General features: G+C 49.3%; 1 protein-coding gene across 2 annotated transcripts in view; it reads left to right on the top strand.

The window, feature by feature from the left end:
• Positions 1-1,228: 1,228 nt before the first annotated feature.
• Positions 1,229-23,591, top strand: part of LOC146869337 (E3 ubiquitin-protein ligase TRIM39-like) — an 89,158-nt gene continuing 66,795 nt past the window's right edge. The window contains exons 1-2 of one of the 2 annotated variants that reach the window (XM_085650931.1): positions 1,229-1,708; positions 19,624-19,719. In XM_085650931.1, the coding sequence (XP_085507057.1) occupies positions 1,295-1,708; positions 19,624-19,719 (510 nt within the window). In that variant the 5' untranslated portion in view covers positions 1,229-1,294. The remainder of the gene's footprint in view (positions 1,709-19,623; positions 19,720-23,591) is intronic. The other variant, XM_085650879.1, reaches the window with a different exon arrangement.

The following is a 23,591-nucleotide window of genomic DNA, read 5'->3' as shown; positions in this document are numbered from 1 at the left end:
GGTGCAGCACAGACAACTGCAGTGCAAGCTTCCTTCCCACAGAAGAGATGCATCACAGACAACAGCAGTGCAAGCTTCCTTTACACAGAAGAGGTGCAGCTCAGACATCAGTGTAAACTTCCTTCACACAGAAGAGGTGCAGCACAGACAACTGCAGTGCAAGCTTCCTTCCCACAGAAGAGGTGCATCACAGACAGAAGCAGTGCAAGCTTCCCTCCCACAGAGGAGGAAACACAGACACCAGCAGTACAAGTCTACCTCACACAAAAGAGGTGCAGCACAGACACCAGCAGTGCAAGCGTCCCTCATACAGAAGAGGTGCATCACAGCCAACAGCAGTGCAAGCTTCCCTCACACACAGAAGAGGAGCATCACAAGCAACATCAGTGGAGGCTTCCTGCACACACAGAAGAGGTGCAGCACAGACACCAGCAGTGCAAGCTTCCCTCCCACAGAAGAGGGAACACAGACGCCAGCAGTACAAGTCTACCTCACACAAAAGAGGTGCAGCACAGATACCAGTAGTGCACGCTTCCCTCACACAGAAGAGGTTCAGCACAGACACCAGCAGTGCAAGCTTCTTTCACACACAAGAGATGCAGCACACACAACAGTAGTGCAGCACAAGAAGCAGCAGTGCAGGTTTTCCTCACACACAGAAGAGGTGCACCACAAGCACCAACAGTACAAGCTACCCTCACACACAAGAAGTGCTACCCCGCGCACAGAAGGTTACAGCACAAGCAGCAGCAGTGAAATCTTCCCTCACACACAGAATAGGTAATCACAGGCAGTGGTTACAATCTTCTCTTAAACATAAATCTGCTACTGGAAAGGCATCAGCAAGTGAACATGCACAAAGTACAGGTGGGGTTGCCATCTGGACGGTTATTTACTGGCCTGACTAGTATTTTTATGCATGGCTGGAATAGATTAAAAAACATGAAGCAAAAGCAGGTATTTTGCAGGCTTTGAAACTTAAACGTAAAATTGCAAATGCAGAAAGAAATTGCCTAAAAACAATTTTTAAATGCGTATAATTCTTAGACAATGATTACAATCAACATATTTTTAAAAAAAATACAATGGCTTTTACAGACAATCGATTTTAAGTGCCAGCTCCTGAGACTTGCAGAAAGTGAGAACAAAACCAAGTGGCAGTTCCCTCCTGCTCTATGACTGTAACATGAACCCGGAAGTCCCAGCGCAGCCAGAGAGGGGCAGACGCATAGACACGCCCACTTCAAACAGAGAGAGAAATGAAACTTAAGTTTACTTCCTGCATTTCTGAATCATGGCGGCAGCAGCTCAGCTCGGGAACCTCAAGGAAGAGGCCACTTGTTCCATCTGTTTGGAATATTTTACTGATCCGGTGATGATCGATTGTGGACACAACTTCTGCCGCTCCTGCATCACTCAGAGCTGGGAGGGAAGAGATGGAAACTTCCCCTGTCCACAGTGCAGGGAAACATCTCCTGGGAAAAGCCTCCGACCCAACAGGCAACTGGGGAACATGGTGGAAATTGCACAACAGCTTAATCTGCCCCCAGTGAAGCCTCAGGGGGAGAATCTGTGTGAGAAACATGAAGAGAAACTGAGACTGTTCTGTGCAGAGGATCAAAGGATGATATGTTTGATGTGCTGGGAGTCAAAGGAGCATAAAACACACTCTGCAAGTCCTCTAGAGAAGGCTGCAGAGGAGAACAAGGTATGTCTATAGGCATTCAGGGATCACAGTTTCACACTATGATCCCCATTGAGGAACCGGCATATGACTATAAGGGGGGGAGGTGTGCGTGTGCGTGTGCGTGTGTGTGTGTCAATTGAAGATCACAGGGCATGTCTGTGGACAATCAGGGATCACAAAGTCACTCTGTGAGCCCCATCAAGGAGGCAGCTTAAGAGCACGAGCTATGTGTGCACGTACTTAGAGGTCACAAGTCACTCTGTGTACCTCATAGAGTCGGCTGCAGAAGAGCACAGGGTATGTGTGTGCTCAGGATTCACTAGTGAATACACTCCTCGAGGCTTTCAGAAGTTACAATGTCTCTGGGTCTTCAGTGATCAAAGGCGCCCTGTGAGCCCCATAAAGATAGTTGTCCAAGAGCACAAGTTATGTGGGTGGGTGCTCAGAGTTCACTATGAAGACATGCAATGAGTCATACGAAGGAATACAAGATATCTAAGTTTGATTTTAGGGCTAATAGGTTGTTCAAGCCTCAAAGAAGGGGCTGGAAAAGAGGACAAGGCTCGTCTATGGGCATTCAGGGGTCACAAAGGCACTCTGAGCCCCAATGAAAAACCTACAAACAAGCACAAGGTGAGTGTGGGTGTTTAGGAACGACAAGTGAAGAGCACAAGGTATGTCTGTGAATATTCAGGGAACACAAAGTCACTTGGTGAGCCACACCAAGGGGCAGCCGGAGAGCACAAGCTACGTGTGTGAGTGTTCAGAGGTCAAAAGTCACCCTTTGTATAGGGTGACCAGATGGCTCTGTGTCACTGGAACACCGTTTTTTCTATTCCTGGACTTAGCTTTTATATATCATTTTTATCTGGTGTGTTGAAGCAATAGGATTCAGTAAAGTGAACCAGGACCACAACTCCCAGAATGCACTAATATGTTACATCAAAAGCTCAGAAATTGAAAGTTTGAGTGCCGGTGGCATGGCGTCATCTACTTATCCTACCTGTGTGTGCAATTGAGGAGACTGCTGAAGAGAACAGGGTGTGTCTGTGGATGTTCAGGGAATCAAAAGTCGCCGGAGAGTCCATAGAGGAGGCTACTAAGAGCTCTTGGTATGTCTGTGATTGTTTATAGGTCATAATGTGCCAGTGGGCCCCAAAGAGAAGTCTGTGCAAGGAGTGTATGTGGGTGTTCAGGACTTACAAGTGAAGACACTCTGTAAGTTACCCAGAGGAAGAACCTGCAGAGGAGCACAAGGTAGGTGTGTTGGTGTTCAGGTACCACAAGGGAAGTCACTTGTTAAGTTTTTAACCCCTTGTATGCCCATGACGAGCTGGACTCGTCATGGAGCACAGTCGCGCTGTGCCCATGACGAGTCCAGCTCGTCATGAGGCATACCCTAGGGAATCCCTCTGGTGCGGGCACCAGAGGGATTCCCTTTCGTGCAAAATAGCCTCGGGAGCTGGGGAAGAGCTTCCCCAGCACCCGAGGCCCCCCTCCCCCACCCCCCCCCCCTTTCACTGCAATGACGATCGGCGCGCACGTCGCGCCGACGTCATTACAGTGAAAGTGAAACTGAAATGAGCCAAGAGGCTCATTTCAGGTTTCACTTTGTACAAACACGGGAGAGCTATCGTTGGAAAGGGGAGAATCGCCACAGGAGGGCGATCCCCAAGCAGGTATCCACCCACTAGACACCAGGGAGGGGGGAGCAGCCCCTTGGGCAAGGGCCTTTGCTCCCCCCTGTATATTTTGGCCATTTTAGTCTTTTTGCCCCCCCTGGGGGCAGATGGGGGCATTAGCCCCCAATCTGCCCCCCGGGGGGGTAAAAAGCCCACTAGACACCAGGGAAGTTACATAAATAAATAAATAGGGGTGGGGGCTGCCCAAAACGGGCAGGCCCATGCCCCCCCCAATTACTACAGTCTTTCTGCCCCTCCGGGGGGGGCAGAAAGCCCACTAAACACCAGGGATTAGTTTGCAGTTTTATTTTTAGGGTGGGGGCTGCCCGCAACGGACAAGCCAATGCCCCCACCCACCACCATTACAGCCTTTCTGCCCCCCCTGGGGGGCAGATGGGGCATCTGCCCCAATCTGCCCCCCCGGGGGGGCAAAAAGCCCACTAGACACCAGGGACAGGGACTCGTGTGGGAGGCCCAAGTACCCGCGACAGGCAAGGGCCCAAAACGTAGTGAGGCGCACTACGTTTAGGACCCTTGCCTGTTGAGGCGCACTACGTTTTGGGGCCTTGCCTGTCGCGGGTACTTGGGCCTCCCACACGAGTGAGGCACCGTTTTTATCGGGAGACCCGGGGGAACGTTGGGTGGTAGGAAATTTGTGTCAGCCCGGTGATGCCACAACTTTCCCACACAAAAATGTGTGAAAAAGGTGATTTTTTTCAGCTAAATTTGAGGTTTGCAGGGCATTCTGGGTAAGGAAACGTTGGGGGATCCACGCAAGCCATACCTCCCTGGAATCCCCCGGGTGTCTAGTTTTCAGAAATGTGTGGGTTTGGTAGGTTCCCCTAGGTGGCCGCCGAGCACCGGGCCAAAAACCCAGGTGACCCCCCTTGCGAAACCAGGTCGTTTTGAGGTAGGCAATTTTCATGTCGCCTCAATACGTTTTGGGGCCTTGCCAGTCGCGGGTACTTGGGCCTCCCACACGAGTGATGCACCGTTTTTATCGGGAGACCCGGGGGAACGCTGGGTGGTAGGAAATTTGTGTCAGCCCGGTGATGCCTCAACTTTCCCACACAAAAATGTGTGAAAAATGTGATTTTTTTCAGCTAAAATTGAGGTTTGCAGGGGATTCTGGGTAAGGAAACGTTGGGGGATCCACGCAAGCCATGCCTCCCTGGAAGCACACGGGTGTCTAGTTTTCAAAAATGTATAGGTTTGCTAGGTTTCCCAAGGTGCCCGCAGAGCTAGGGTTCAAAAACTACAGCTAGACATTTTGCCAAAAAAGGGTCATTTTTCACTGCGAGATTGAGGTGTGACCATGTTGCGTTTTGCACCGTTTCCTGTCGCGCGCACTAGGCCGACCCACACAAGTGAGGTACCGTTTTTCTCGTAAGACTTTGGGGAACGCGTGGTGGGTGGAAATTTGTGGATCCACGCAGATTCCGGAACTTTCCACCACAGAAATGTGTGGAAAATGTGTTTTTTTTGTCAATTTTTTAGGTTTGCAAGGGATTCTGGGTAACAGACCCTGGTGGGAGGCAGTCAAGTCACCCCATCCTGGATTCCCCAGGGTGTCTAGTTTTCAAAAATGTATAGATTTGCTAGGTTTCCCAAGGTGCCCGCAGAGCTAGGGTTCAAAAACTACAGCTAGACATTTTGCCAAAAAAGGGTCATTTTTCACTGCGAAATTGAGGTGTGACCACGTTGCGTTTTGCGCCATTTCCTGTCGCGGGCACTAGGCCGACCCACACAAGTGAGGTACCTTTTTTCTCGTAAGACTTTGGGGAACGCGGGGTGGGTGGAAATTTGTGGATCCACGCAGATTCCGGAACTTTCCACCACAGAAATGTAGGGAAAATGTGTTTTTTTTGTCAATTTTTTGGGTTTGCAAGGGATTCTGGGTAACAGACCCTGGTGGGAGGCAGTCAAGTCACCCCATCCTGGATTCCCCTGGGTGTCTAGTTTTCAAAAATGTATAGGTGTGCTAGGTTTCCCAAGGTGCCAGCAGAGCTAGGGTTCAAAAACTACAGCTAGACATTTTGCCAAAAAAGGGTCATTTTTCACTGCGAAATTGAGGTGTGACCACGTTGCGTTTTGCGCCGTTTCCTGTCGCGGGCACTAGGCCGACCCACACAAGTGAGGTACCATTTTTCTCGTAAGACTTTGGGGAACGCGGGGTGGGTGGAAATTTGTGGATCCACGCAGATTCCGGAACTTTCCACCACAGAAATGTGGGGAACATGTGTTTTTTTTGTCATTTTTTTAGGTTTGCAAGGGATTCTGGGTAACAGACCCTGGTGGGAGGCCGTCAAGTCACCCCATCCTGAATTCCCCTGGGTGTCTAGTTTTCACAAATGTATAGGTTTGCTAGGTTTCCCATGGTGCCCGTAGAGCTAGGGTTCAAAAACTAGAGCTAGGCACTTTGCCAAAAAAGGGTAAATTTTCACTGCGATATTGAGTTGTGACCACGTTGCGTTTTGTGCCGTTTCCTGTCGCGGGCACTAGGCCGACCCACACAAGTGAGGTACCGTTTTTCTCGTAAGACTTTGGGGAACGCAAGGTGGGTGGAAATTTGTGAATCCATGCAGATTCCGAAACTTTCCACCACAGAAATGTGTGGAAAATGTGTTTTTTTTGACAATTTTTTAGGTTTGCAAGGGATTCTGGGCAACAGACCCTGGTAGGAGGCAGTCAAGTCACCCCATCCTGGATTCCCCTGGGTGTCTAGTTTTCAAAAATGTATAGGTTTGCTAGGTTTCCCAAGGTGCCCGCAGAGCTAGGGTTCAAAAACTAGAGCTAGGCACTTTGCCAAAAAATGGTAAATTTTCACTGCGATATTGAGTTGTGACCACGTTGCGTTTTGCGCCGTTTCCTGTCGCGGGCACTATGCCTACCCACACAAGTGAGGTACCATTTTTATCGAGAGACTTAGGGTAATTCGGTTTTGTAAAGGAACTGTTATTATCTATTGACTTTCGATGCATTTCTGCCTTCCAAATGAAAGATATTGTGTAAAAAAGAAGTCATTCTAAAAAATGACGGATAATTCTCATGCTAGTATGAGTATCCCCAATTTCAGAAATGTGCAAATATCTACTGTTTCAAACTCTATATTTTGTTCCCATTTCAGAAATACATAGGTGTCTTTCATACCGATTTTTCCATGTACACATTTTTACAGAATAATTACTATATACCCGGTACATAATAAAAAACCATTGCAAGTTGCTGCTCAGTTTTTGGCTCTGGGTTCGTCGGGTTCTTGGTGAACCTACAAGTCCTATATATCCCCACAACCAGTAATGTCCAGCGTATGTAATGGTATATTGCTTTCAAAGAACTGTCATAATTAGAAGAAGTTACAGGAGAAAACGTTGACACAAAAGGCATTTTTTTTCAACAAATTTTTAATTTATCCTATATTTAACTGTTAGTTTCTATAAAAAAGCCTTGATGGATCTACACAAATGACCCCTTGCTGAATTCAGAATTTTGTCTTCTTCTCGAAAATGTATAGCTGTCCAGGATCCATTACTGCTTTTGTACCCATTTCTGCCATTAACTGGAAAGAGGTCAAAAGCACAAAAAATAGCAAAATTAGGCTATGTCCCAGAAAAATGCCAAAACTGTGTAAAAAATGTTGGGTTTCTGACAAAAGTCTGGTATCCCCGAAAAGCTGGGAAAATGGTGATTCCAACCCCACAAACTCTTTAATGATAACATTTGCAGGGCAAAAACCCAGATGCTTTCATTTGCAGCCCGTTTTTCCAATTTTTCCAAAAAAAAACAACATTTTGCTGTATTTTGGCTAATTTCTGTGACCCCTCTGGGAGAATCCACAAACCCTGAGTACCTTTAGAATCCCCATGATGTTGGAAGAAAAGGACGCAAATTTGGCGTGGATACTTTATGTGGTCAAAAAGTTACAGGGGTCTAAGCGCGCACTACCCCAAATAGCCAAAAAAGGGCGTGGCACAGGAGGGGAAAAGGCCTGGCAGCGAAGGGGTTAAGAGGATATAAAGTATGTTTTCGGATGTTAAGAGATTATAATTCACCCTGTGGATCCAATAGAGAAGTGTGCCCAAGAGCACATGGTATATATGTGGGAGGTCAGGATTCACAAGTAAAGACATCCTCCGAGTCTCACAGGGGAATACAATACAATACACTATGAGCCTCATAGAAGAGGATGCAGAAGAGCACAAGATATGTCTGTGGGTATTCAGGGATCAAAGTGGACTCTGTGGATCCCCTGGAGAAGACTGCCCAAAGCCCAAAGCCACAAGGTATATTTGTGGGTGCTTAGGGATCGTAAGCAAATGCACTCTGTGAAACCTATATAAGAAACTGGAAAAGAGCTCAAAGTGTGGCAGTTGGAGCGCTGAGACAACAGGTGTATACCTTGAGCCCCAGAGGCGGCTGCAGAGGATCAGAAGGGATGTGTGTGGGTGTTTTTGGGTCTCACGTGGCACTCAAAGGGTTCAGTGTGGTAATGACAGTTGTTAGTGTCAGAAGACTTGATGCAGTAATGTAAGGTGTAGCACACAGGCTCCCAAGAGCATCAGACTGAGCAGAAGATGTGCAGCAATGCAATGTGTAGCACACAGGCCCACAAGGGTATCAGACGCAGCAGAAGAGGTGCAGCAATGCAATGTATAGTACTCAGGCTCCCAAGGGTATCAGACGCAGCAGAAGAGGTGCAGCAATGCAATGTGTAGTACTCAGGCTCCCAAGGGTATCAGACACAGCAGAAGATGTGCAGCAATGCAATGTGTAGCACACAGGCCCATAAGGGTATCAGACGCAGCAGAAGAGGTGCAGCAATGCAATGTGTAGTACTCAGGCTCCCAAGGGTATCAGACACAGCAGAAGATGTGCAGCAATGCAATGTGTAGTAAACAGGCTCCCAAGGGTATCAGACACAGCAGAAGATGTGAAGCAATGCAATGTGTAGCACACAGGCCCACAAGTGTATCAGACGCAGCAGAAGAGGTGCAGCAATGCAATGTGTAGTACACAGGCTCCCAAGAGCATCTGTGCAGATGACTCCCAGCAATGCAGGGTTCATCAGGCAGAGGTTCAGCTGGGCTGGTTGCTTGTCACAGACCCCATAGGAGCCTGTTGCCTCTTTTCTGTTGCAATCTCTGTAAGGGGCTGGTGTCTGAATTGTATTTCAGATGCTGGGAAGGGTTGGAACCTGCCCTGATTTAAACTCTCTCTGAGGGCAACTACCTGATCCCTGTCATAGGCCCTGAGAGCGGCTGATGTCTGCTCCCTATCTCTTGCTGTCTGTTTCTTGCCTTCTACTGAGTGTGGTGTCTGCTGTCTGTTCTCTCTCACAGACCCTGTATGAGGCTGGCACCTGCCCGCTTGATGTAAATGTGTGTCTTCCTGGTACCCACTCCCTCAATATGTCTTTTCTCAGTCACTGACCCTTAATGAGGCTGGTTGCTCCCCTGCTGTTCCTGTCTTTTCTCCATCTGAGATCCTGAAGGAGTCTGGTACCTGCTCTCTCAATGGGTTTGTTCTTGGTCACACACCCTGTATGAGACTGATATCTGCTTTCGCCCTGTGACTGTTCTCTGTCACATACCCTGTAAACGTTTGGTGTCCCCTCTCTCTCTTGTTTTAGTTTTCTCTTCTCTGTTGCAGACTCTATGGGACTGGCACCTGCTCTGTCACTGTGTCTGTCTGTTCTCTGTCACAGACCTTGTATGAGACTGATATCTGCTCCCTTAATGGGTTTGTTCTCAGTCACAGACCCTGTATGAGACTGGTATCTGCTCTCGTCCTGTGACTGTTCTTTGTCAAAGACCCTGTAAACGCTTGGTGCCCGCTCTCTCGTTTTAGTTGTCTCTTCTCTGTTGCAGACTCTCTATGGGGCTTGCACCTGCTCTGTCACTGTGTCTGTCTGTTCTCTGTCACAGACCCTGCCTGGGGATGGCGCTTGCACTCTTCCTTTGCCCCGTTATCTGTCACAGACTGTGATCATGTCTTTAATTGTCTGTTTTCTGTCACAGACCCTGCATGTGGCTGGCACCTGTATAGAACAATCTCCTTAAATGGTTAATAGGTTAAGGAAGTGTAGATGTACAATATTCAAAAACAATATGGATATGTGTGGTCAAGAATTTACAATCTAGATGTGAATGTTATTAGCACTTACACTCTTAATCTATATGGGTAGTACTTACTGTCTGGATACAGAGCACTAAACCGGGCAAATGGTCCTTGGGAAGAAACCATTGCTATGAGAAGGTCAAGGGTGGGCTGTCGGATCAGGGGCAGTGCTCACTGAAGAGATGTGTCCTCCTCATTTTTAGGTCCAGCCTAGGCAGCGCACATGCACTTTCTGCAAGACCATATGTAAGCACCGTGCGGAGTGTAAGCTCGCCTGCTACTTACTATTGGATCACTTCTACGTCACTCCTCTTTGCTGCCTTCTTAGTCGTTCACTCAGCCGATACCTCACTTCCTGTCAAGACTAAGGAGCACCGGCCAAGCAAAGTTTCCTTACACTTACTTTCTTCATCTGTTCTTTTAGATGATCTGCAGCGCCAGGAGACTCTGTCAGGAGTGACAGTTGCGCTATACAAACCGCACTTTTCATTTCATTTATGCTAGTCGCTGCTTCCACCCTCCCACCACCTTCCTCTACAGATGCAGTGTTTTCAAGGGCTCCTTTAATTTTAACCAAGTTTGACTGTAATCTGCTTGAACAACACCACTGAATTTATGGTGATACACGTTTCCAACATTGTTTACGGGCTCTGTCATTTCACCAATAATATGCACGTTTGCTCCCACCTACATTGGTTTGTAAGCTGCGCTTGTTTTGAGCTTCTTTTTACATTCATTCGTGCTTGTTTTGTGGTCTTGCCCAGGAAGTCTACTATGAGGCTTGCTGGTGTTCAGTGAGACAGACTCGGAAATCCTGCCATTTTACATGCACACTCCCACATGTGCAGCACTTGTGTGTGCCGCTGCCAGGGTGGGCCCCTTCCCACAGAGTGCCCAGACAAGCATGGCTTAGTGGTGCAGCCCTGAGCGTGCAGAAGGGGCTCAGTCTGTGCCAGAAGGACTCTGGAGATCTTCTCCGAACTTTATGTTGGCGGCCATGTGGACTTGGAGAAACGCTCCAGTATCTGCTCTCTGGACAATCTAGCGAGCCGGCCTGGGTTCAATCAATCAATCAAGATATTTATAGAGCGCGCTACTCACCCGTTAGGGTCTCAAGGCGCTGGGGGGGGGGGGGGGGGTGGTGCTGCTACTGCTCGAAGAGCCAGGTCTTGAGGTGCTTCCTGAAGCTGAGATGGTCCTGTGTCAGTCGAAGGTGGGAGGGGAGGGAGTTCCAGGTCTTTGCTGCCCGGTAGGGGAAGGATCTTCCTCCGGAGGTGGCTCTGCGGATCCGTGGGACGATGGCGAGGGCGTTGCTGGTGGAGCGGAGCTGGCGGTGGGGGTGTAGAACGTGAGACGGCTGTTGAGGTATTTCAGTCCCATGTTGTGGAGGGCTTTGTGTGCGTGGGTGAGCAGTCTGAACGTGATCCTCTTGTTGACGGGGAGCCAGTGGAGCTTTCTTAGGTGCGTTGAGATGTGGCTGCGGCGAGGGATGTTGAGGAGGAGACGCGCAGAGGCGTTTTGTATGCGCTGGAGACGGTTTTGGAATTTGGTTGTTGTTCCAGCGTAAAGGGCGTTCCCGTAGTCCAGTCGGCTGGTGACGAGGGCCTGGGTGACTGTTCTTCTGGTTTTGGTGGGGATCCATCGAAAGATCTTCCGGAGCATGCGCAGGGTGTTGAAGCATGCGGAGGAGACGGCGTTGACTTGCTTGGTCATTGTGAGCGAGGAGTCCAGGATGAAGCCCAGGTTGCGTGCGTGGTCGGTGGGAGTTGGTGCGGCGCCCAGTGCCGAGGGCCACCAGGAGTTGTCCCATGCGGAGGGGGATTGTCCGAGGATGAGGACCTCCGTCTTATCCGAGTTGAGTTTGAGACGGCTGTGCTTCATCCAGTCTGCTACCTCTTTCATTCCTTCCTGGAAGTTTGTTTTTGCGGTGGCTGGGTCCTTGGTGAGGGAGAGTATCAGCTGGGTGTCGTTGGCGTAGGAGATGATGTTGAGGTTGTGTTTTCGTGCGATGGCGGCGAGGGGGCTCATGTAGATATTGAAGAGTGTTGGGCTCAGTGAGGATCCTTGGGGTACGCCGCAGATGATTTCGTATGCCGAGGAGCAGAAAGGGGGAGGCGGACTCTCTGGGTTCTGCCGGTGAGGAAAGAGGTGATCCATTCCAGGGCCTTCCCCTGGATACCCGTTTTGTTGAGGCGGTGGACTTGGGTGCGGTGGCATACGGTGTCAAAGGCTGCTGAGAGGGCGGCTGTTTCTCCGTTGTCCATTAAGGTTCTGATGTCGTCTGTGACTGCGATGAGGGCGGTCTCGGTGCTGTGATTTGCTCGGAATCCGGATTGGGAAGGGTCGAGCGAGTTGTTGTCCTCGAGGAAGGCGGTCAGTTGTTTGTTGACGGTCTTCTCGATGACTTTGGCCGCGTAGGGGAGGAGTGAGATGGGCCGGAAGTTCTTGAGGTCCCTGGGGTCAGCGGTGGGTTTTTTCAGAAGAGCGTTGATCTCAGCGTGCTTCCAGCTCTCCGGGAAGGTGGCTGACGTGAAGGAGCTGTTTATGGTGTTCCGTAGGTGGGGTGCGATGATGGTGTCGAGAAGCACAGCACAGGTAGGAGCAGCCTAGTGACTTCTCTGAAAGCTCAGCTCATGCGTTCTCTTGCGGGCTGGACCCTTATCTGCTGTTGCTGTGTCTGTAGGGTGGTACCATCTGCATGCGCACCCCAGTGGAAGCCCACACAAATACACTGACCCTGGGACCCTCTGCCTGCCAACGCTGGCTTCTCATCTGTTCCTTACTGGGCCCCTCTACCTTCATACAATTTCTTCCTTTCTTCTCTCTTAATTCTCCACCTGTTTCCGTTCTTCGTCTGTCTCTATCAACAGGTGCATCTGCTCGCTCTCTCACGTCCCTGTCTCCACCGTTCTCTGCATCACATATCTACCTATTGCTCATGTGCTGGGCCTGAGCTGGGCTCTGTGTGATCAGGACAAGCCCTCTCCTAGCAGGCAGTCCACCTCCTGAGTCCTTCACCAGCAGCTACAGTTTCTTCCAAAGTCCTGGGGTCTAGCGCTTACTTGTAGGAGGGAGACAGACAAGATTCCTGCCTCTGCTCTTTGCCTTTCTCTCAGTGCTGTGCAGAGCTCCTGAGAGTTAAAAGGGGACAGTTTGTATCCTTTCCTAGGAATTTTGGCTCCTGTGCAACTGTTCATCCAGATTCATAGTTAGCCCAGAATTTTGTAGGGAACCCTTGAACTTGACAGTGAACCTCAAACGATCTCTCCTTCCGTCAGGATAGATATTCAACCCAGAATGTTGTACTCGGCCCTAAAAATATTCTAATAGAGGGTGGGGCTGGAAGAAGCAGTAAATTGTTGGGGGCGATACAAAGAGAAGGGAGGCTGTAGGCACTGACTACAACTAAGACTTTGAAAGACTCTACAATGCAACAGAAAGCATTCCACCCATCATGAGGCCCCCACTGCAGCACACGTGAGCCCCACCTCACATGTCCACAAGCACTGCATCCTATAGGCCTGGACCTGAAGGTACCTGAGCCTGAAAGCGCTGTGAGGCCCTGCTAATTGTAATACAGGGCCATTGTAGGAGAGTAGGGTCTGCTATCCTATGGTCACCCCAAATTTTTGCTTTTTGCTTCACTGGTTTTTGACATATTGAGGCTGTGGGCCTGCTAATCAGACCCCCAGCCTGCTGTTCTCTCTACTAAATTGACACTATGCACTTTAGGTGCATAACCAATTGGAACTGGATCACCCTGTGAGCCCCTGTACCAGTGTACACAAGGTACCCAGGGCATTGGTGTATCTAAGGCCTACCAGGGGCTGAAGCATGTATTGTGCCACCCCTGGCCTGGCCTAACAATTTGACACAACTGGCTGATCACTCAGCTGGGGTAAGTTGGTGTATCCACCTCTTACTTAGGTGTAGTATACCTATACCTAACCTTAAATGGGACACATGTTAACCTATAAGTCACTCCTATGGCAGGCCTTAACAATCCTGAAGGCAGAGTGCTTGGTTCCATGTGAGATGGTGCTCTGGCATGAGCTGAGCCTGTCTGCAGTGGTCGGAACAACCTCCTTCTACCGTTTACAGATATCGCCATACAATATACTCTTAAGTGCATTATGAACCTCGCGGTTAAATGCTATCTTTGGTTTGGCTTTATCAAAACATGTCGAGTAAGGTGTCATACGAATTGGAATACTAACCCCTCGCCAGTTCTGGCGACGGGGTTAGCATTCCACCCTTCTAGAGGGACACGACATGTACCGAACCTGAAACCCGGGTAAAATCAGACATAGCCTCAGCTTCACAAAATGGACGCTGCCACCACCGACACAAGTCTGCCCTCCTGCTGCTGGGAGTCCTTCCAGCTTGGGAGACGTGGACAAAGGGTTTCCTGCCAGGGGAGGTGCGAGCACCACCCCAGACAGGATTTTGTGTATTGGTCAGGTAGGGCTTGAATAGAATCAGACATGCCTGAGGCTCACAAGGAGCCTCGGTGCATATGCCAGTTCAAACCGGTCCTAGGGCACACCAGCCCCGGACCTGGGGCGAGCTGGACAAAGGATTGGGGGTGTAACCACCCCCCTTCCTGGTCCCACCCTTAGGGAGGGACCTAGCAGGTAGTCCGGCCCCTAGAATCCGCTTAAAGGTAGGAGCTGTGTCCTAAGACTTCAGACATCCTGGAATCAACTTGAAACTAAGAAGAAGACGGGAACTTCGACGTTCTGCTGCACAGAAGACTGAAGGAAATCTCCACTGTGGTCAGGGAGTGACCATCTTGCTAATGCAAGCACCATCCAGCGAATCGACGTCTGCTTTGCCGCCGCCTCCTGACGGAGCCCGAGCCCAGAGACCGACAAGAACTGGACCTCCAGACCTCTCACAGCCCGATCCACAGTCCCTGCAAAGAAGGAACCCGTGGAGGCACCGAGACACGTGGAGCCAGCCATCTTGGAAGACACTCGACAAGCTGCAAGCGCGACAACAGAGGCTCCCTCCGAGTTGTGCTTTGGGTCCTGAGAAGCCCAACATCCGAGCAGCATCTGCACCAAAGGTGAGCCCTCCAGCATCTCCACGATCTGCGTGGGGCCCCTCTGCACTTTGCAACTCGACGCGCCTGCCCGGTCCCTGGCCCGTTCGCTAGTGGCCATCTTGGTGACCAATCTTGAAAACTACAATGCTGGTCTGGTTGCTCCAGACTGGCCCCTGCTGCCCTCCAAAGGAGCAACCCCTCTGACCTTGCTGGTCAGAACTACAAGCTTTCTTCGATTCCTGCTACTCCTGCTTTTGTCAAGGCTTGTTTGCTTCCTTTGAGTCGCCGACACCGCAGACAGCGAGAGCCTGCGTGGGACAGCTCGTGAACCGACTCCTGGACGTCGTCGACCTTCAGGGACCACGTGGCTGCGGAGACAAGCTACACCTCTTCACCTGTTTGCACCCGACATCGCCTGGTACCTACCTGGTGCCACGCCGGTCACTGGCTAGTGACTGTGAACACTGTCCCCTCTGCTTACAGGTCTTCTACAACTCCGATCCACCGCATCTCTTCTGGACCGGCCGCCTGCAGCATCTTTGTCGTCAGGCTCCATTGAACAGATAGACGAAACCCGACGCACTTCGAGACCTATGCACCCGCTTCCTGTGGGTGAGGTAAAGCTGGCACTCCGGTGCACAAGTGTAGAGAAATATCTCTAATGTCTAGGTTTTAAGTCTTAAGTTCGTAGTCCATCCAGAAGACCCTTTTAGCAGTAACTTTTGAACTTTTACGCGCCCATTGAAAACCTATGGGAGCCCGCGTGTAACTTTCCTCACTGCACACGCGACCCGTGGACCTCCTGGTCACTAACTGAAGTTAGCTCCTTGTAGGCCCAGCGATTCTAGAGGCCCTAGGCCTTTTCCCTTTCCTAGTCGTGGTACTTATACCACTATTTTAGTATATGATTTGAGTGGCCACCAGGGCCTATCCATATAAAGTGCAACTTCTGTATATTGTAATACTTTCTTGTTTAAGGATTTGTGCTCCTGTGCTCATAAAGAGTCTAGGGGATACTTTGATTAATAAATACATATATATTTTGAATATATATCTGTGTGGTGTCCTTTCATTGGTATAAAGGGGGGTTACATATGGTAAAACAGCTTGCTTTACATGCCAAAACGAGTTTAGCCTGAAAGACTGCTTAGCCTACGCTACCACTAGGGCAGCTGGTCCGAAAAGGTTGACTTACAACCACACCATAAGGGTTGCTTGGCATGGTACAAGGTGGTCACTTTAATTAGTGAACATCATATACCAGGCCAACTTCTCACAGCCATACACATCTGTGTCCCAACATGTATGTTACAGTCAGATGGAGCCCAGGGATGACATGAAATGCAGAGTCAGAAGGTAGTATCAGTCACTCTCCGATCTGAGCTTGAGGCAACATCTACCCCACTACTCTGCTAGGCTGCCACAAACCTTTAGTAGTGTCATGGGCTGGCCATGGAGGGGGTTCCACTTAGGTTAAAATCAAGACCACTCAGGGTGGACCGCAACCTCGTACTCTGCTGGAGAGCAACACGCCAGATGTAAGGCACTTGTAACATGACTCGTGGTGCGGGCCTCCTGCACTAGAAGGTATCCTGTGCCAGAATAGTAAAACGGAAGCAGTTTGTCACATGGACACTGTGCCAAAACCTTTGGCCCTACTGTTCACGCTCTCAGTCTGACTGCTGCCATCCTGCCATACACTATGCTTGGGGTCGGTGCCTGCTCTCCTGGTCAGACGTCATCAGCACGTTGCCTGCTCTCCCACTATTCCTGCCTATTCTCCGTTGCAGCCCTGCATGAGTCTTGCCTATTCCCTCGTGCAGACCCTGTAAAGGGCTCGTGTCTGCTCTCTCTTTCTGGCAAGTAGCTTGTCACAGACCCTGTATGAGTGTGCTGCCTGTTTTCTGTTGCAGACCCCGTAAGAGGCTAGCGTCTGATTCTTGCTTCAGACCCTGTAAAGGGCTGGTGTCTGCTCTGTTAATGTAGCGTTTTGAGGCATTTCCTGAAAGGGAGGAGAGCGCATTCCTTGCGGAGGCCAACGGGTATTTTATTCCAGAGTTGCGGGAGCAGGACAGAGAGGGCTCTGCCTCCCTTGGATATCGTATTAAACCGGGTAACTACCAGTAGGCAGCTCTCGGCGGACCGGAGTTTCCGGCCTGGCACATAGTTTTGAAGATGCTCTTTAATGTAGGTCGGGCCTGCCGTAGATTGCTTTGTGGGCAATACAAAGACCCTTGAATTTTGCCCTCTGCTTGATGGGGAGCCAGTGAAGCTTTCGCAAGAGAGGGGTCACATGTGCCTTTCTGGGAATCCTGAAGATCAGCCTAGCTGCATCATTCATGGTCACCTGTAATTTGTTGGTTAGTTTTTTCGGTAGGCCGATATACAGGGCTTTCCCGTAATCTAATCTGGACAGGATGGTGGCTGATACTATCATCTGTAAAGCTGCAGTCGAGCATCTGTCTCAGCAGGCGAGTGCATATACCAGTCACGGTCGCAACTTGGTTGGACATAGAGAGGTCTGCATCTATCTTAATGCCCAAGCTTTTTACGGTCGTGACCGGCGTATGGGTTATGCCCAGCTCTTGGGGCCAGAAACGATCGTTCCAAGGGTTTGTCTTCCAGGGGATGACCAGGACCTCAGTTTTGTCTGGGTTGACCTTGAGAGAGTTGGTCGTCATCCAGTTCATGGTGTATCTAAGAATGTTTTGAATCAATGAGGGGGCCTGTTGGGAGTTGGCGATCTGGAGGATGAGCTGCGTGTCGTCCGCATAGTTAAAGACTTGGCATTCCATGCGCGCCAAGGCAGCTATTAGCGGCTGGAGGTAAATGTTGAAGAGGAGCGGGGATAGTGCTGAGCCCTGGGGGATGCCACACGTGAGGGTGCCCCTGTCAGACACCTGCTCCCCAAGCTGAACCCTCTGTGACCGCCCGGAAAGAAAGGATTCAAGCCATTGGTGGGCCAGCCCGATGAGGCCCAGCTCGGAAATGCGGGCTAGAAGCTGCGTATGATTGACCGTGTCGAATACTGCCGACAGGTCTAACAGCACCAGGGCGCACGTTTTTTTATTGTCGGGCATGACTCTGAGCTCGTCAGGTACCGGTAGCATTACCAGCTCAGTGCTGTGGTGGGACCTGAAGCCCGCCTGCTGCCCTTGGAGTAGCTGGTGTTCTTCCAGGAAGACCGAGGGTGTTTTTAGGATGTGTTGCTCTATGACTTTAGCCAGGAAAGGGAGCTGGGAAATTGGTCTGTAGTTTTTGAGAGTGGCAACATCCGCCCCAGGTTTCTTCAACAGGGGGGTGACCCTGGCTTCCTTCAGACTGGAGGGAAGGTAGCCTGTCTCTAGGGAGCGATTTAGTAGGACTCTTTCTCTCTTTCTGTTTATTTACTGCACCCGTGATTCTTGCCTCATAGCATTCGGCCTTCCTAGTCATAATGGCCTTTTTATATGAGATAAGCAAGAGTTTGTGGGCAACGAGATCGGCTTGACTGTCTGATTTTCGCCACCTTCTCTCAGCTTGGCGTAGGGATTGCTTCCTGCCCCTCAGTTCTTCATTGAACCAGGGGGCGCCCTTTCCTTTATCTCTAACTTTCTCCCTCCGTGCCGGTGCTACCTGATCAATGGCTTTCTTAAGCGTGTCGGTAAGGGCAGCTCACTCATAGTCCAGGTTGCCTGAGGTGGGTGCTTTCATGGGGAGTCTAAGTAAGGTACCCACCAGATTTTCTGCCTTAATTCTATTCCAGCTGCCCACAGTTTTACAACTAAGTGGCGGCTGCAATGGGAAGCTATCCAGCGGGACCCAGCACCTAATAAGCGAGTGGTCAGACCAGGTGCACGTGCTGATATCTGTAAGCTGGGTTTGTCGCTGGGAGGTCCAGATGAGATCGAGTATGTGGCCCTTAATATGAGTTTGAGCATTCACCAGAATCTGGCTAGCCTGCAACTCTCTGGGAGTTTTGTCCCAGTGGTAGTTAAAGTCACCCACCACTAGAAGTCGTTGGTAGCGTGAGCAGAGATCACTGACCAACTCAGAGAAGAGTTAGTTGAACCTAGAGGTTGGTCCATTTGAGGATGGAAAGGAGGTCTCTCCAGTTGAGGATGGAAAGGTGGTCAGTCCAGTCGAGGGCTATAGGTGTCTAGCCGCAGATATTGGGAGATGCTGATAGAATGAGGCCTGGTGTGTTGACTTTGTGTTGGGTTATTGATGCGTTGTTTCATTTCCAGTGTCTTTAGTAGTGTGTAGGAGGCGTCCTTCATGTATTTTGTGTTGGAGGTGGAAGTCTTCAAAGAACGTGTGGTGGCTGCGTTGAATACTAAGGACGCTGTTTTGGAGATTGGTAGAGGTCAATAGCAGGAGAGGAGCTTGAAAGAGGTGGGTCTTGTAGAATTACTAACAGTGAGGGTCAGAGTGTCCTGTGTGTGACTTCAAGCCTCCCACGTCCTGATTTGAGTGTGTGATCTATGTATGGAAGCATCTAATTTTAGGGCTGAGGAGGCCCAGGATGTGCGTGAAGGAGGGTGTGAACCAGGCTGGAGGTTGAAACTAGGTTGTGTCACTGCACAGTATGCATTAATGAACATCAATCAAGAAATGCACATATAATTTACCTTTTTCCATTCTTTTTGCCAAAAATGCTTCCTGTTTATTCTTGGTATATGGGCTGCACACATGGTTATTGCACTTATAAAAATGTGTTAGATTAGATATTTTCACATGGTTGTGTGTTGTTCTAAAATATCATATAATGTCTCTAGGACAAAGTTTGTTTTTTAAAGTAGTGCCAAGTCTAAATCTCTCCATGCAGTTAGGCTTAAAGTGAGCACAGTGTCTTTCTAGGCAAGAACAGGACCAAAGAAGTGACACCGTTGTCTGTGTCCTTGTCTGTGACACTGGCGCTGGTGCTCACAACCCTGATATGTGCGACTGGTACTTACAATCTGCATATGTGTGGCTGGTACTTACACTATTAATGTATGACTGGTACATACAGTCTGGGCACGTGTGGCAGATACTGTAGTGACTCTTTTTTGTGAGTAAGACTACACTCTACAAATATACACTTATTTCTTGCGCTCTCATCCCTGCAGGTAAAACTTCAAGAGTGGCGGCGTCTCCTGAAGAAAGAGGAAGAATATATTCTGGAGTCTAAAGTCAAGGAAGAGGAACAATATAAAACCATGAGGGTGAGCGGCTGCAGTGAGTGCTGTGTCTCTGTGTGCCTGTATATGTCTGTGCCGTGTGTTTGTGGTGACACACAGAGGCTGATGAGTCGCCCTACAGACTGCGTCATGATCCCCTCCAAATAAATATACTGACCGGAGTCACTGTGCTTGGATTTTGGGACTGAAATCAGCCAACAGCTTGTCCTAAAATAAATAAAAACAAGAATTACTCTTCTGACCTTAAGGTAATACTTACATACTGGTGTGTGTTTAGTGTATGTGTGCACAGATGTCTCATTCGCTAGCTGTGAGTATATACCAGTGTGTGTGTTTGTGTGCACACCCGTATGTGTGCGAGCATATTCATGCTTAGGTGTAAATGTTTAATTATGTTCAAACCACCTCCAACTTCTACTCCAGAAATTAGACTCCGACACTTGGGTAAGTTTCACCATCCAGCTTTTAGTTTATTTGCTTAGCTTGACGCGTTTCGGCACACTTGCCTTGTTCACAATGTGTAGTCAGTAAAAAACACCACTTATAAACACATAGTTGAAGGTCACATGGTTGTTTGTATAATAGATATAGTGAACAGACTACGCAAATGAGACATCATTATTATTGTTCCTCAGACCGACACGTTATTCCAGTAGTTAAAATCACTACTAGGTCCACATATATATTATTTAAAAATCCATATTATATATGTTGAAACTTAATACATAATGTGAACCATAATTCTTTGGGAAAAAATCGTTTTTGAATTAACATGACTAAATTGTCACTGTTTAAACTCAAATATAATTCCCACAAACAAATAATTACTATTTCCTGATAACCTCTCAGGGTGACAAGCAATTTAAAACATCAATCATGATATACTATAAATCATCACATCAAATCAGCATGGTGTCGGTCATAATGTCCATTTTCAAAGGAGTAGTTTAATTATGTATTCATGTATGGATGGCCCTGGAGTTATTCATGGTAGTGCATGCATATCTACTCATCTCTGTGTTTGTGTGTTTTTGTGGACATGAACAAGTGTTTCTGTGTCTTCGTATGCATGTATATATTTTGAGTCATAGAGTATCCAGATGCATGTGCTCATATCTGTACATGTGTGTAATACATCAGCGAGATCACATATGCATCTCTGTGTGAATATGTATATGTATGGGTGTGCCTATGTGAGAGTGTGAATCTGCTGGGTTTGTTTATACACAGTCTGGAGATATTCATCTGTGAATGTGTACTACTGAGGTCATTTACCTCTGGTGTCCTGGGGTCTGTCCTACTATGGCTCGAAACTGGGTCAGGGACATCCCTCTCTGGACTTGACTCCCAGGATAGCGAGGTCGAGCAGTCAAAGGCTTCTCACTGAGGTAGAGGGCGGGGCAGGCATTCAGAACTCAACAGTCAACCAACAGACACTATAATGTTATGTCTAGCCCTGTTCTTCAGAAATAAAGTCCTTTAAGCCCAAATAAAGGGAAACACCACACAGTTCAATAAAGATACACTTGCAGGGTTGCAATGTACAATCCACAAAAAAGCCCGGAACCCCCTCTGATGCCCTTCTACCGCTGTAGAATTATTAATGTCTGTGGTCTCCTGTATGTTCTCCGCGCCCGGATACCCTCGTAGTTGATTAGCCGCGTTCTATAAATCCTGTTTGATTGGTTGATGTCATATGGGCCTAGGGTTTATTCAAGCACAGACTCAGTTCACTCTGGGTCACCCCACTGGCTGCTGCATAGATCAGTTCAATGGCTTTTGCCTCAACGAGTTCACACGGGCAAACACTATATTGCTCAGACTGCAGATTTCTCTGCCCTGCTATACCTGCTCTGTGGTAGCGTGCTCGCAGTACCCATTCCTGTATCAGCGGATTCAGCTACGCAGATCTGTAGGGAAGCCTCACTTGGGACAAGGACCGCTGGCCATAATCAGTGCAGCAGGTCTGCCATATATTCGTGACAAATTGCAGGAGTACAACCCCCTGACTGTAAACTAGTAACAGCACAGGAAAAAACCATTCTACCTCTATACTAGTGACACAGCACAAAAGCACAGTCCTCTACCTGTATACTAGTGACATATACAGAAGCACAACCCTCTACCTGTTTACTATTGACACATCACAGAAGCACAACCCACAACCTGAATACTAGTGGCAAAGCACAGGAGCACAACCCGTCTTCTCGATATTTGTGACACATCACATGAGCACAACTGTCTGCCAGTCTAGTGACACAGCACAGGAACACAACCCTCTACCAGTATACTAGTGACAGAGCACAGATGCACAATCCTTTACCTGTATACTAGTGATACATACAGGAGCACAACCTCCCACCTGTATCCTAGTGACACAGCACAGGAGCACAAACCTCCACCTGTATACTAGTGGCACAGCACAAGATATACTAGTGAGACATCACAGGAGCACAACCCTCTACCTGTATACTAGTGACACGGCACAAGAACACAACCCTCCACCTGTATACTAGTGACGCACACGGGAGTACCCTTATAGTAGCGATACAAAAGAGGAGCACAACCCTCTTTCTGCATACTAATGACAGCACAGGAAAACAACCTCCTACCACTATATAACTGACACAGCACAGAAGCACGATCCTCTACCTGCATATTAGTGACATATATAGGAGCACAACCGTCCACCTGTACACTAGTGACATATACAGGAGCACAATCCTCTGCCTGTATACTAATGGCACATAATAGGAGCACAACCCTATACCTGTGTGGTATTGACACATCACATGAGCACCTGAGCACAACTGTCTACCTATATACTAGTGACGCACCACAGAAGCACAACCCTCTGCCTGTGTACTAATGACACACCACAGGAGCACAACCCTCTGCCTGTATACTAGTGACACAGCACAACCCTTTACCTGTATATTAGTGGCACAGCACAGGAGCACAACCCGCTACCTGTATAGTATTGACACATCACATGAGCTTGACACAGCACCTGAGCACAACTGTCTACCTATATACTAGTAACACACTGTTGGACCCGGCCTCGTAGTATGGCCCTACGTGCCCCCGCACCACCTAAACCTGGTACCTGCAGCCCCAAGCACACGGCCTAGCCGATCCTCCCCACCAGGACACACGCACCCGACCCGGACATCCCCGTCCATGGCCTCTCTCCTTTCAGCCACCCCGGGCCCGTGTGCCCACTTCATGCACCAAGATGGCCGCCCGGCCCCAGCGCGACCCGGACCTAGAGGCGCCACTCCGGCTGGAGGACATCACACTCGCCAGGGGATGAGAGAGGGAGGAGCAGTTTCTATCGCACCTCTGAACTCCCCTGGGACGATGGGTTTCGATCGGCCCTCCGGCCTCCCTGAGGGCTGGCTCCATGCCTGCTGGGTGTCTGGCACTCCTCCCGACCCGGCCCTGAAAGGATCAAAAGACAATGACAGGAAATCCCGACAAGCGACCCCCAGGTGACAAGACCCCTGCCTGCACAGACTCCGGACATCAAAGAGGGGTCGACCTATAACAAGGGGTGCTCTGGGTCTGTCCGGCAGATTCGACGCTGGAACAACGAGAGCCTGCCGACGTGGTCGCGGCTCCTGGAACTTGGACCCTCCTGAGCCCTGCTGAGTGACTCGCGGCTCCCTGAAGATCGTAAGACCTCCGAACTTGTACCGAAGCCTGCTGAGTGACTCGCGGCTCCTTGAAGATCGTAAGACCTCCGAACTTGTACCTGAGCCTGCTGAGTGACTCGCGGCTCCTTGAAGATCGTAAGACCTCCGAACTTGTACCTGAGCCCGCTGAGTGACTCGCGGCTCCCTGAAGATCGTAAGACCTCCGAACTTGTACCTGAGCCCGCTGAGTGACTCGCGGCT

The sequence above is a fragment of the Triturus cristatus genome, chromosome 1_1, assembly GCF_964204655.1.
Source record: "Triturus cristatus chromosome 1_1, aTriCri1.1, whole genome shotgun sequence".
Classification (NCBI taxonomy): domain Eukaryota; kingdom Metazoa; phylum Chordata; class Amphibia; order Caudata; family Salamandridae; genus Triturus; species Triturus cristatus.
Note: the sequence above shows the minus strand (reverse complement) of the source record. Positions and strands in the feature narration are given on the sequence as shown.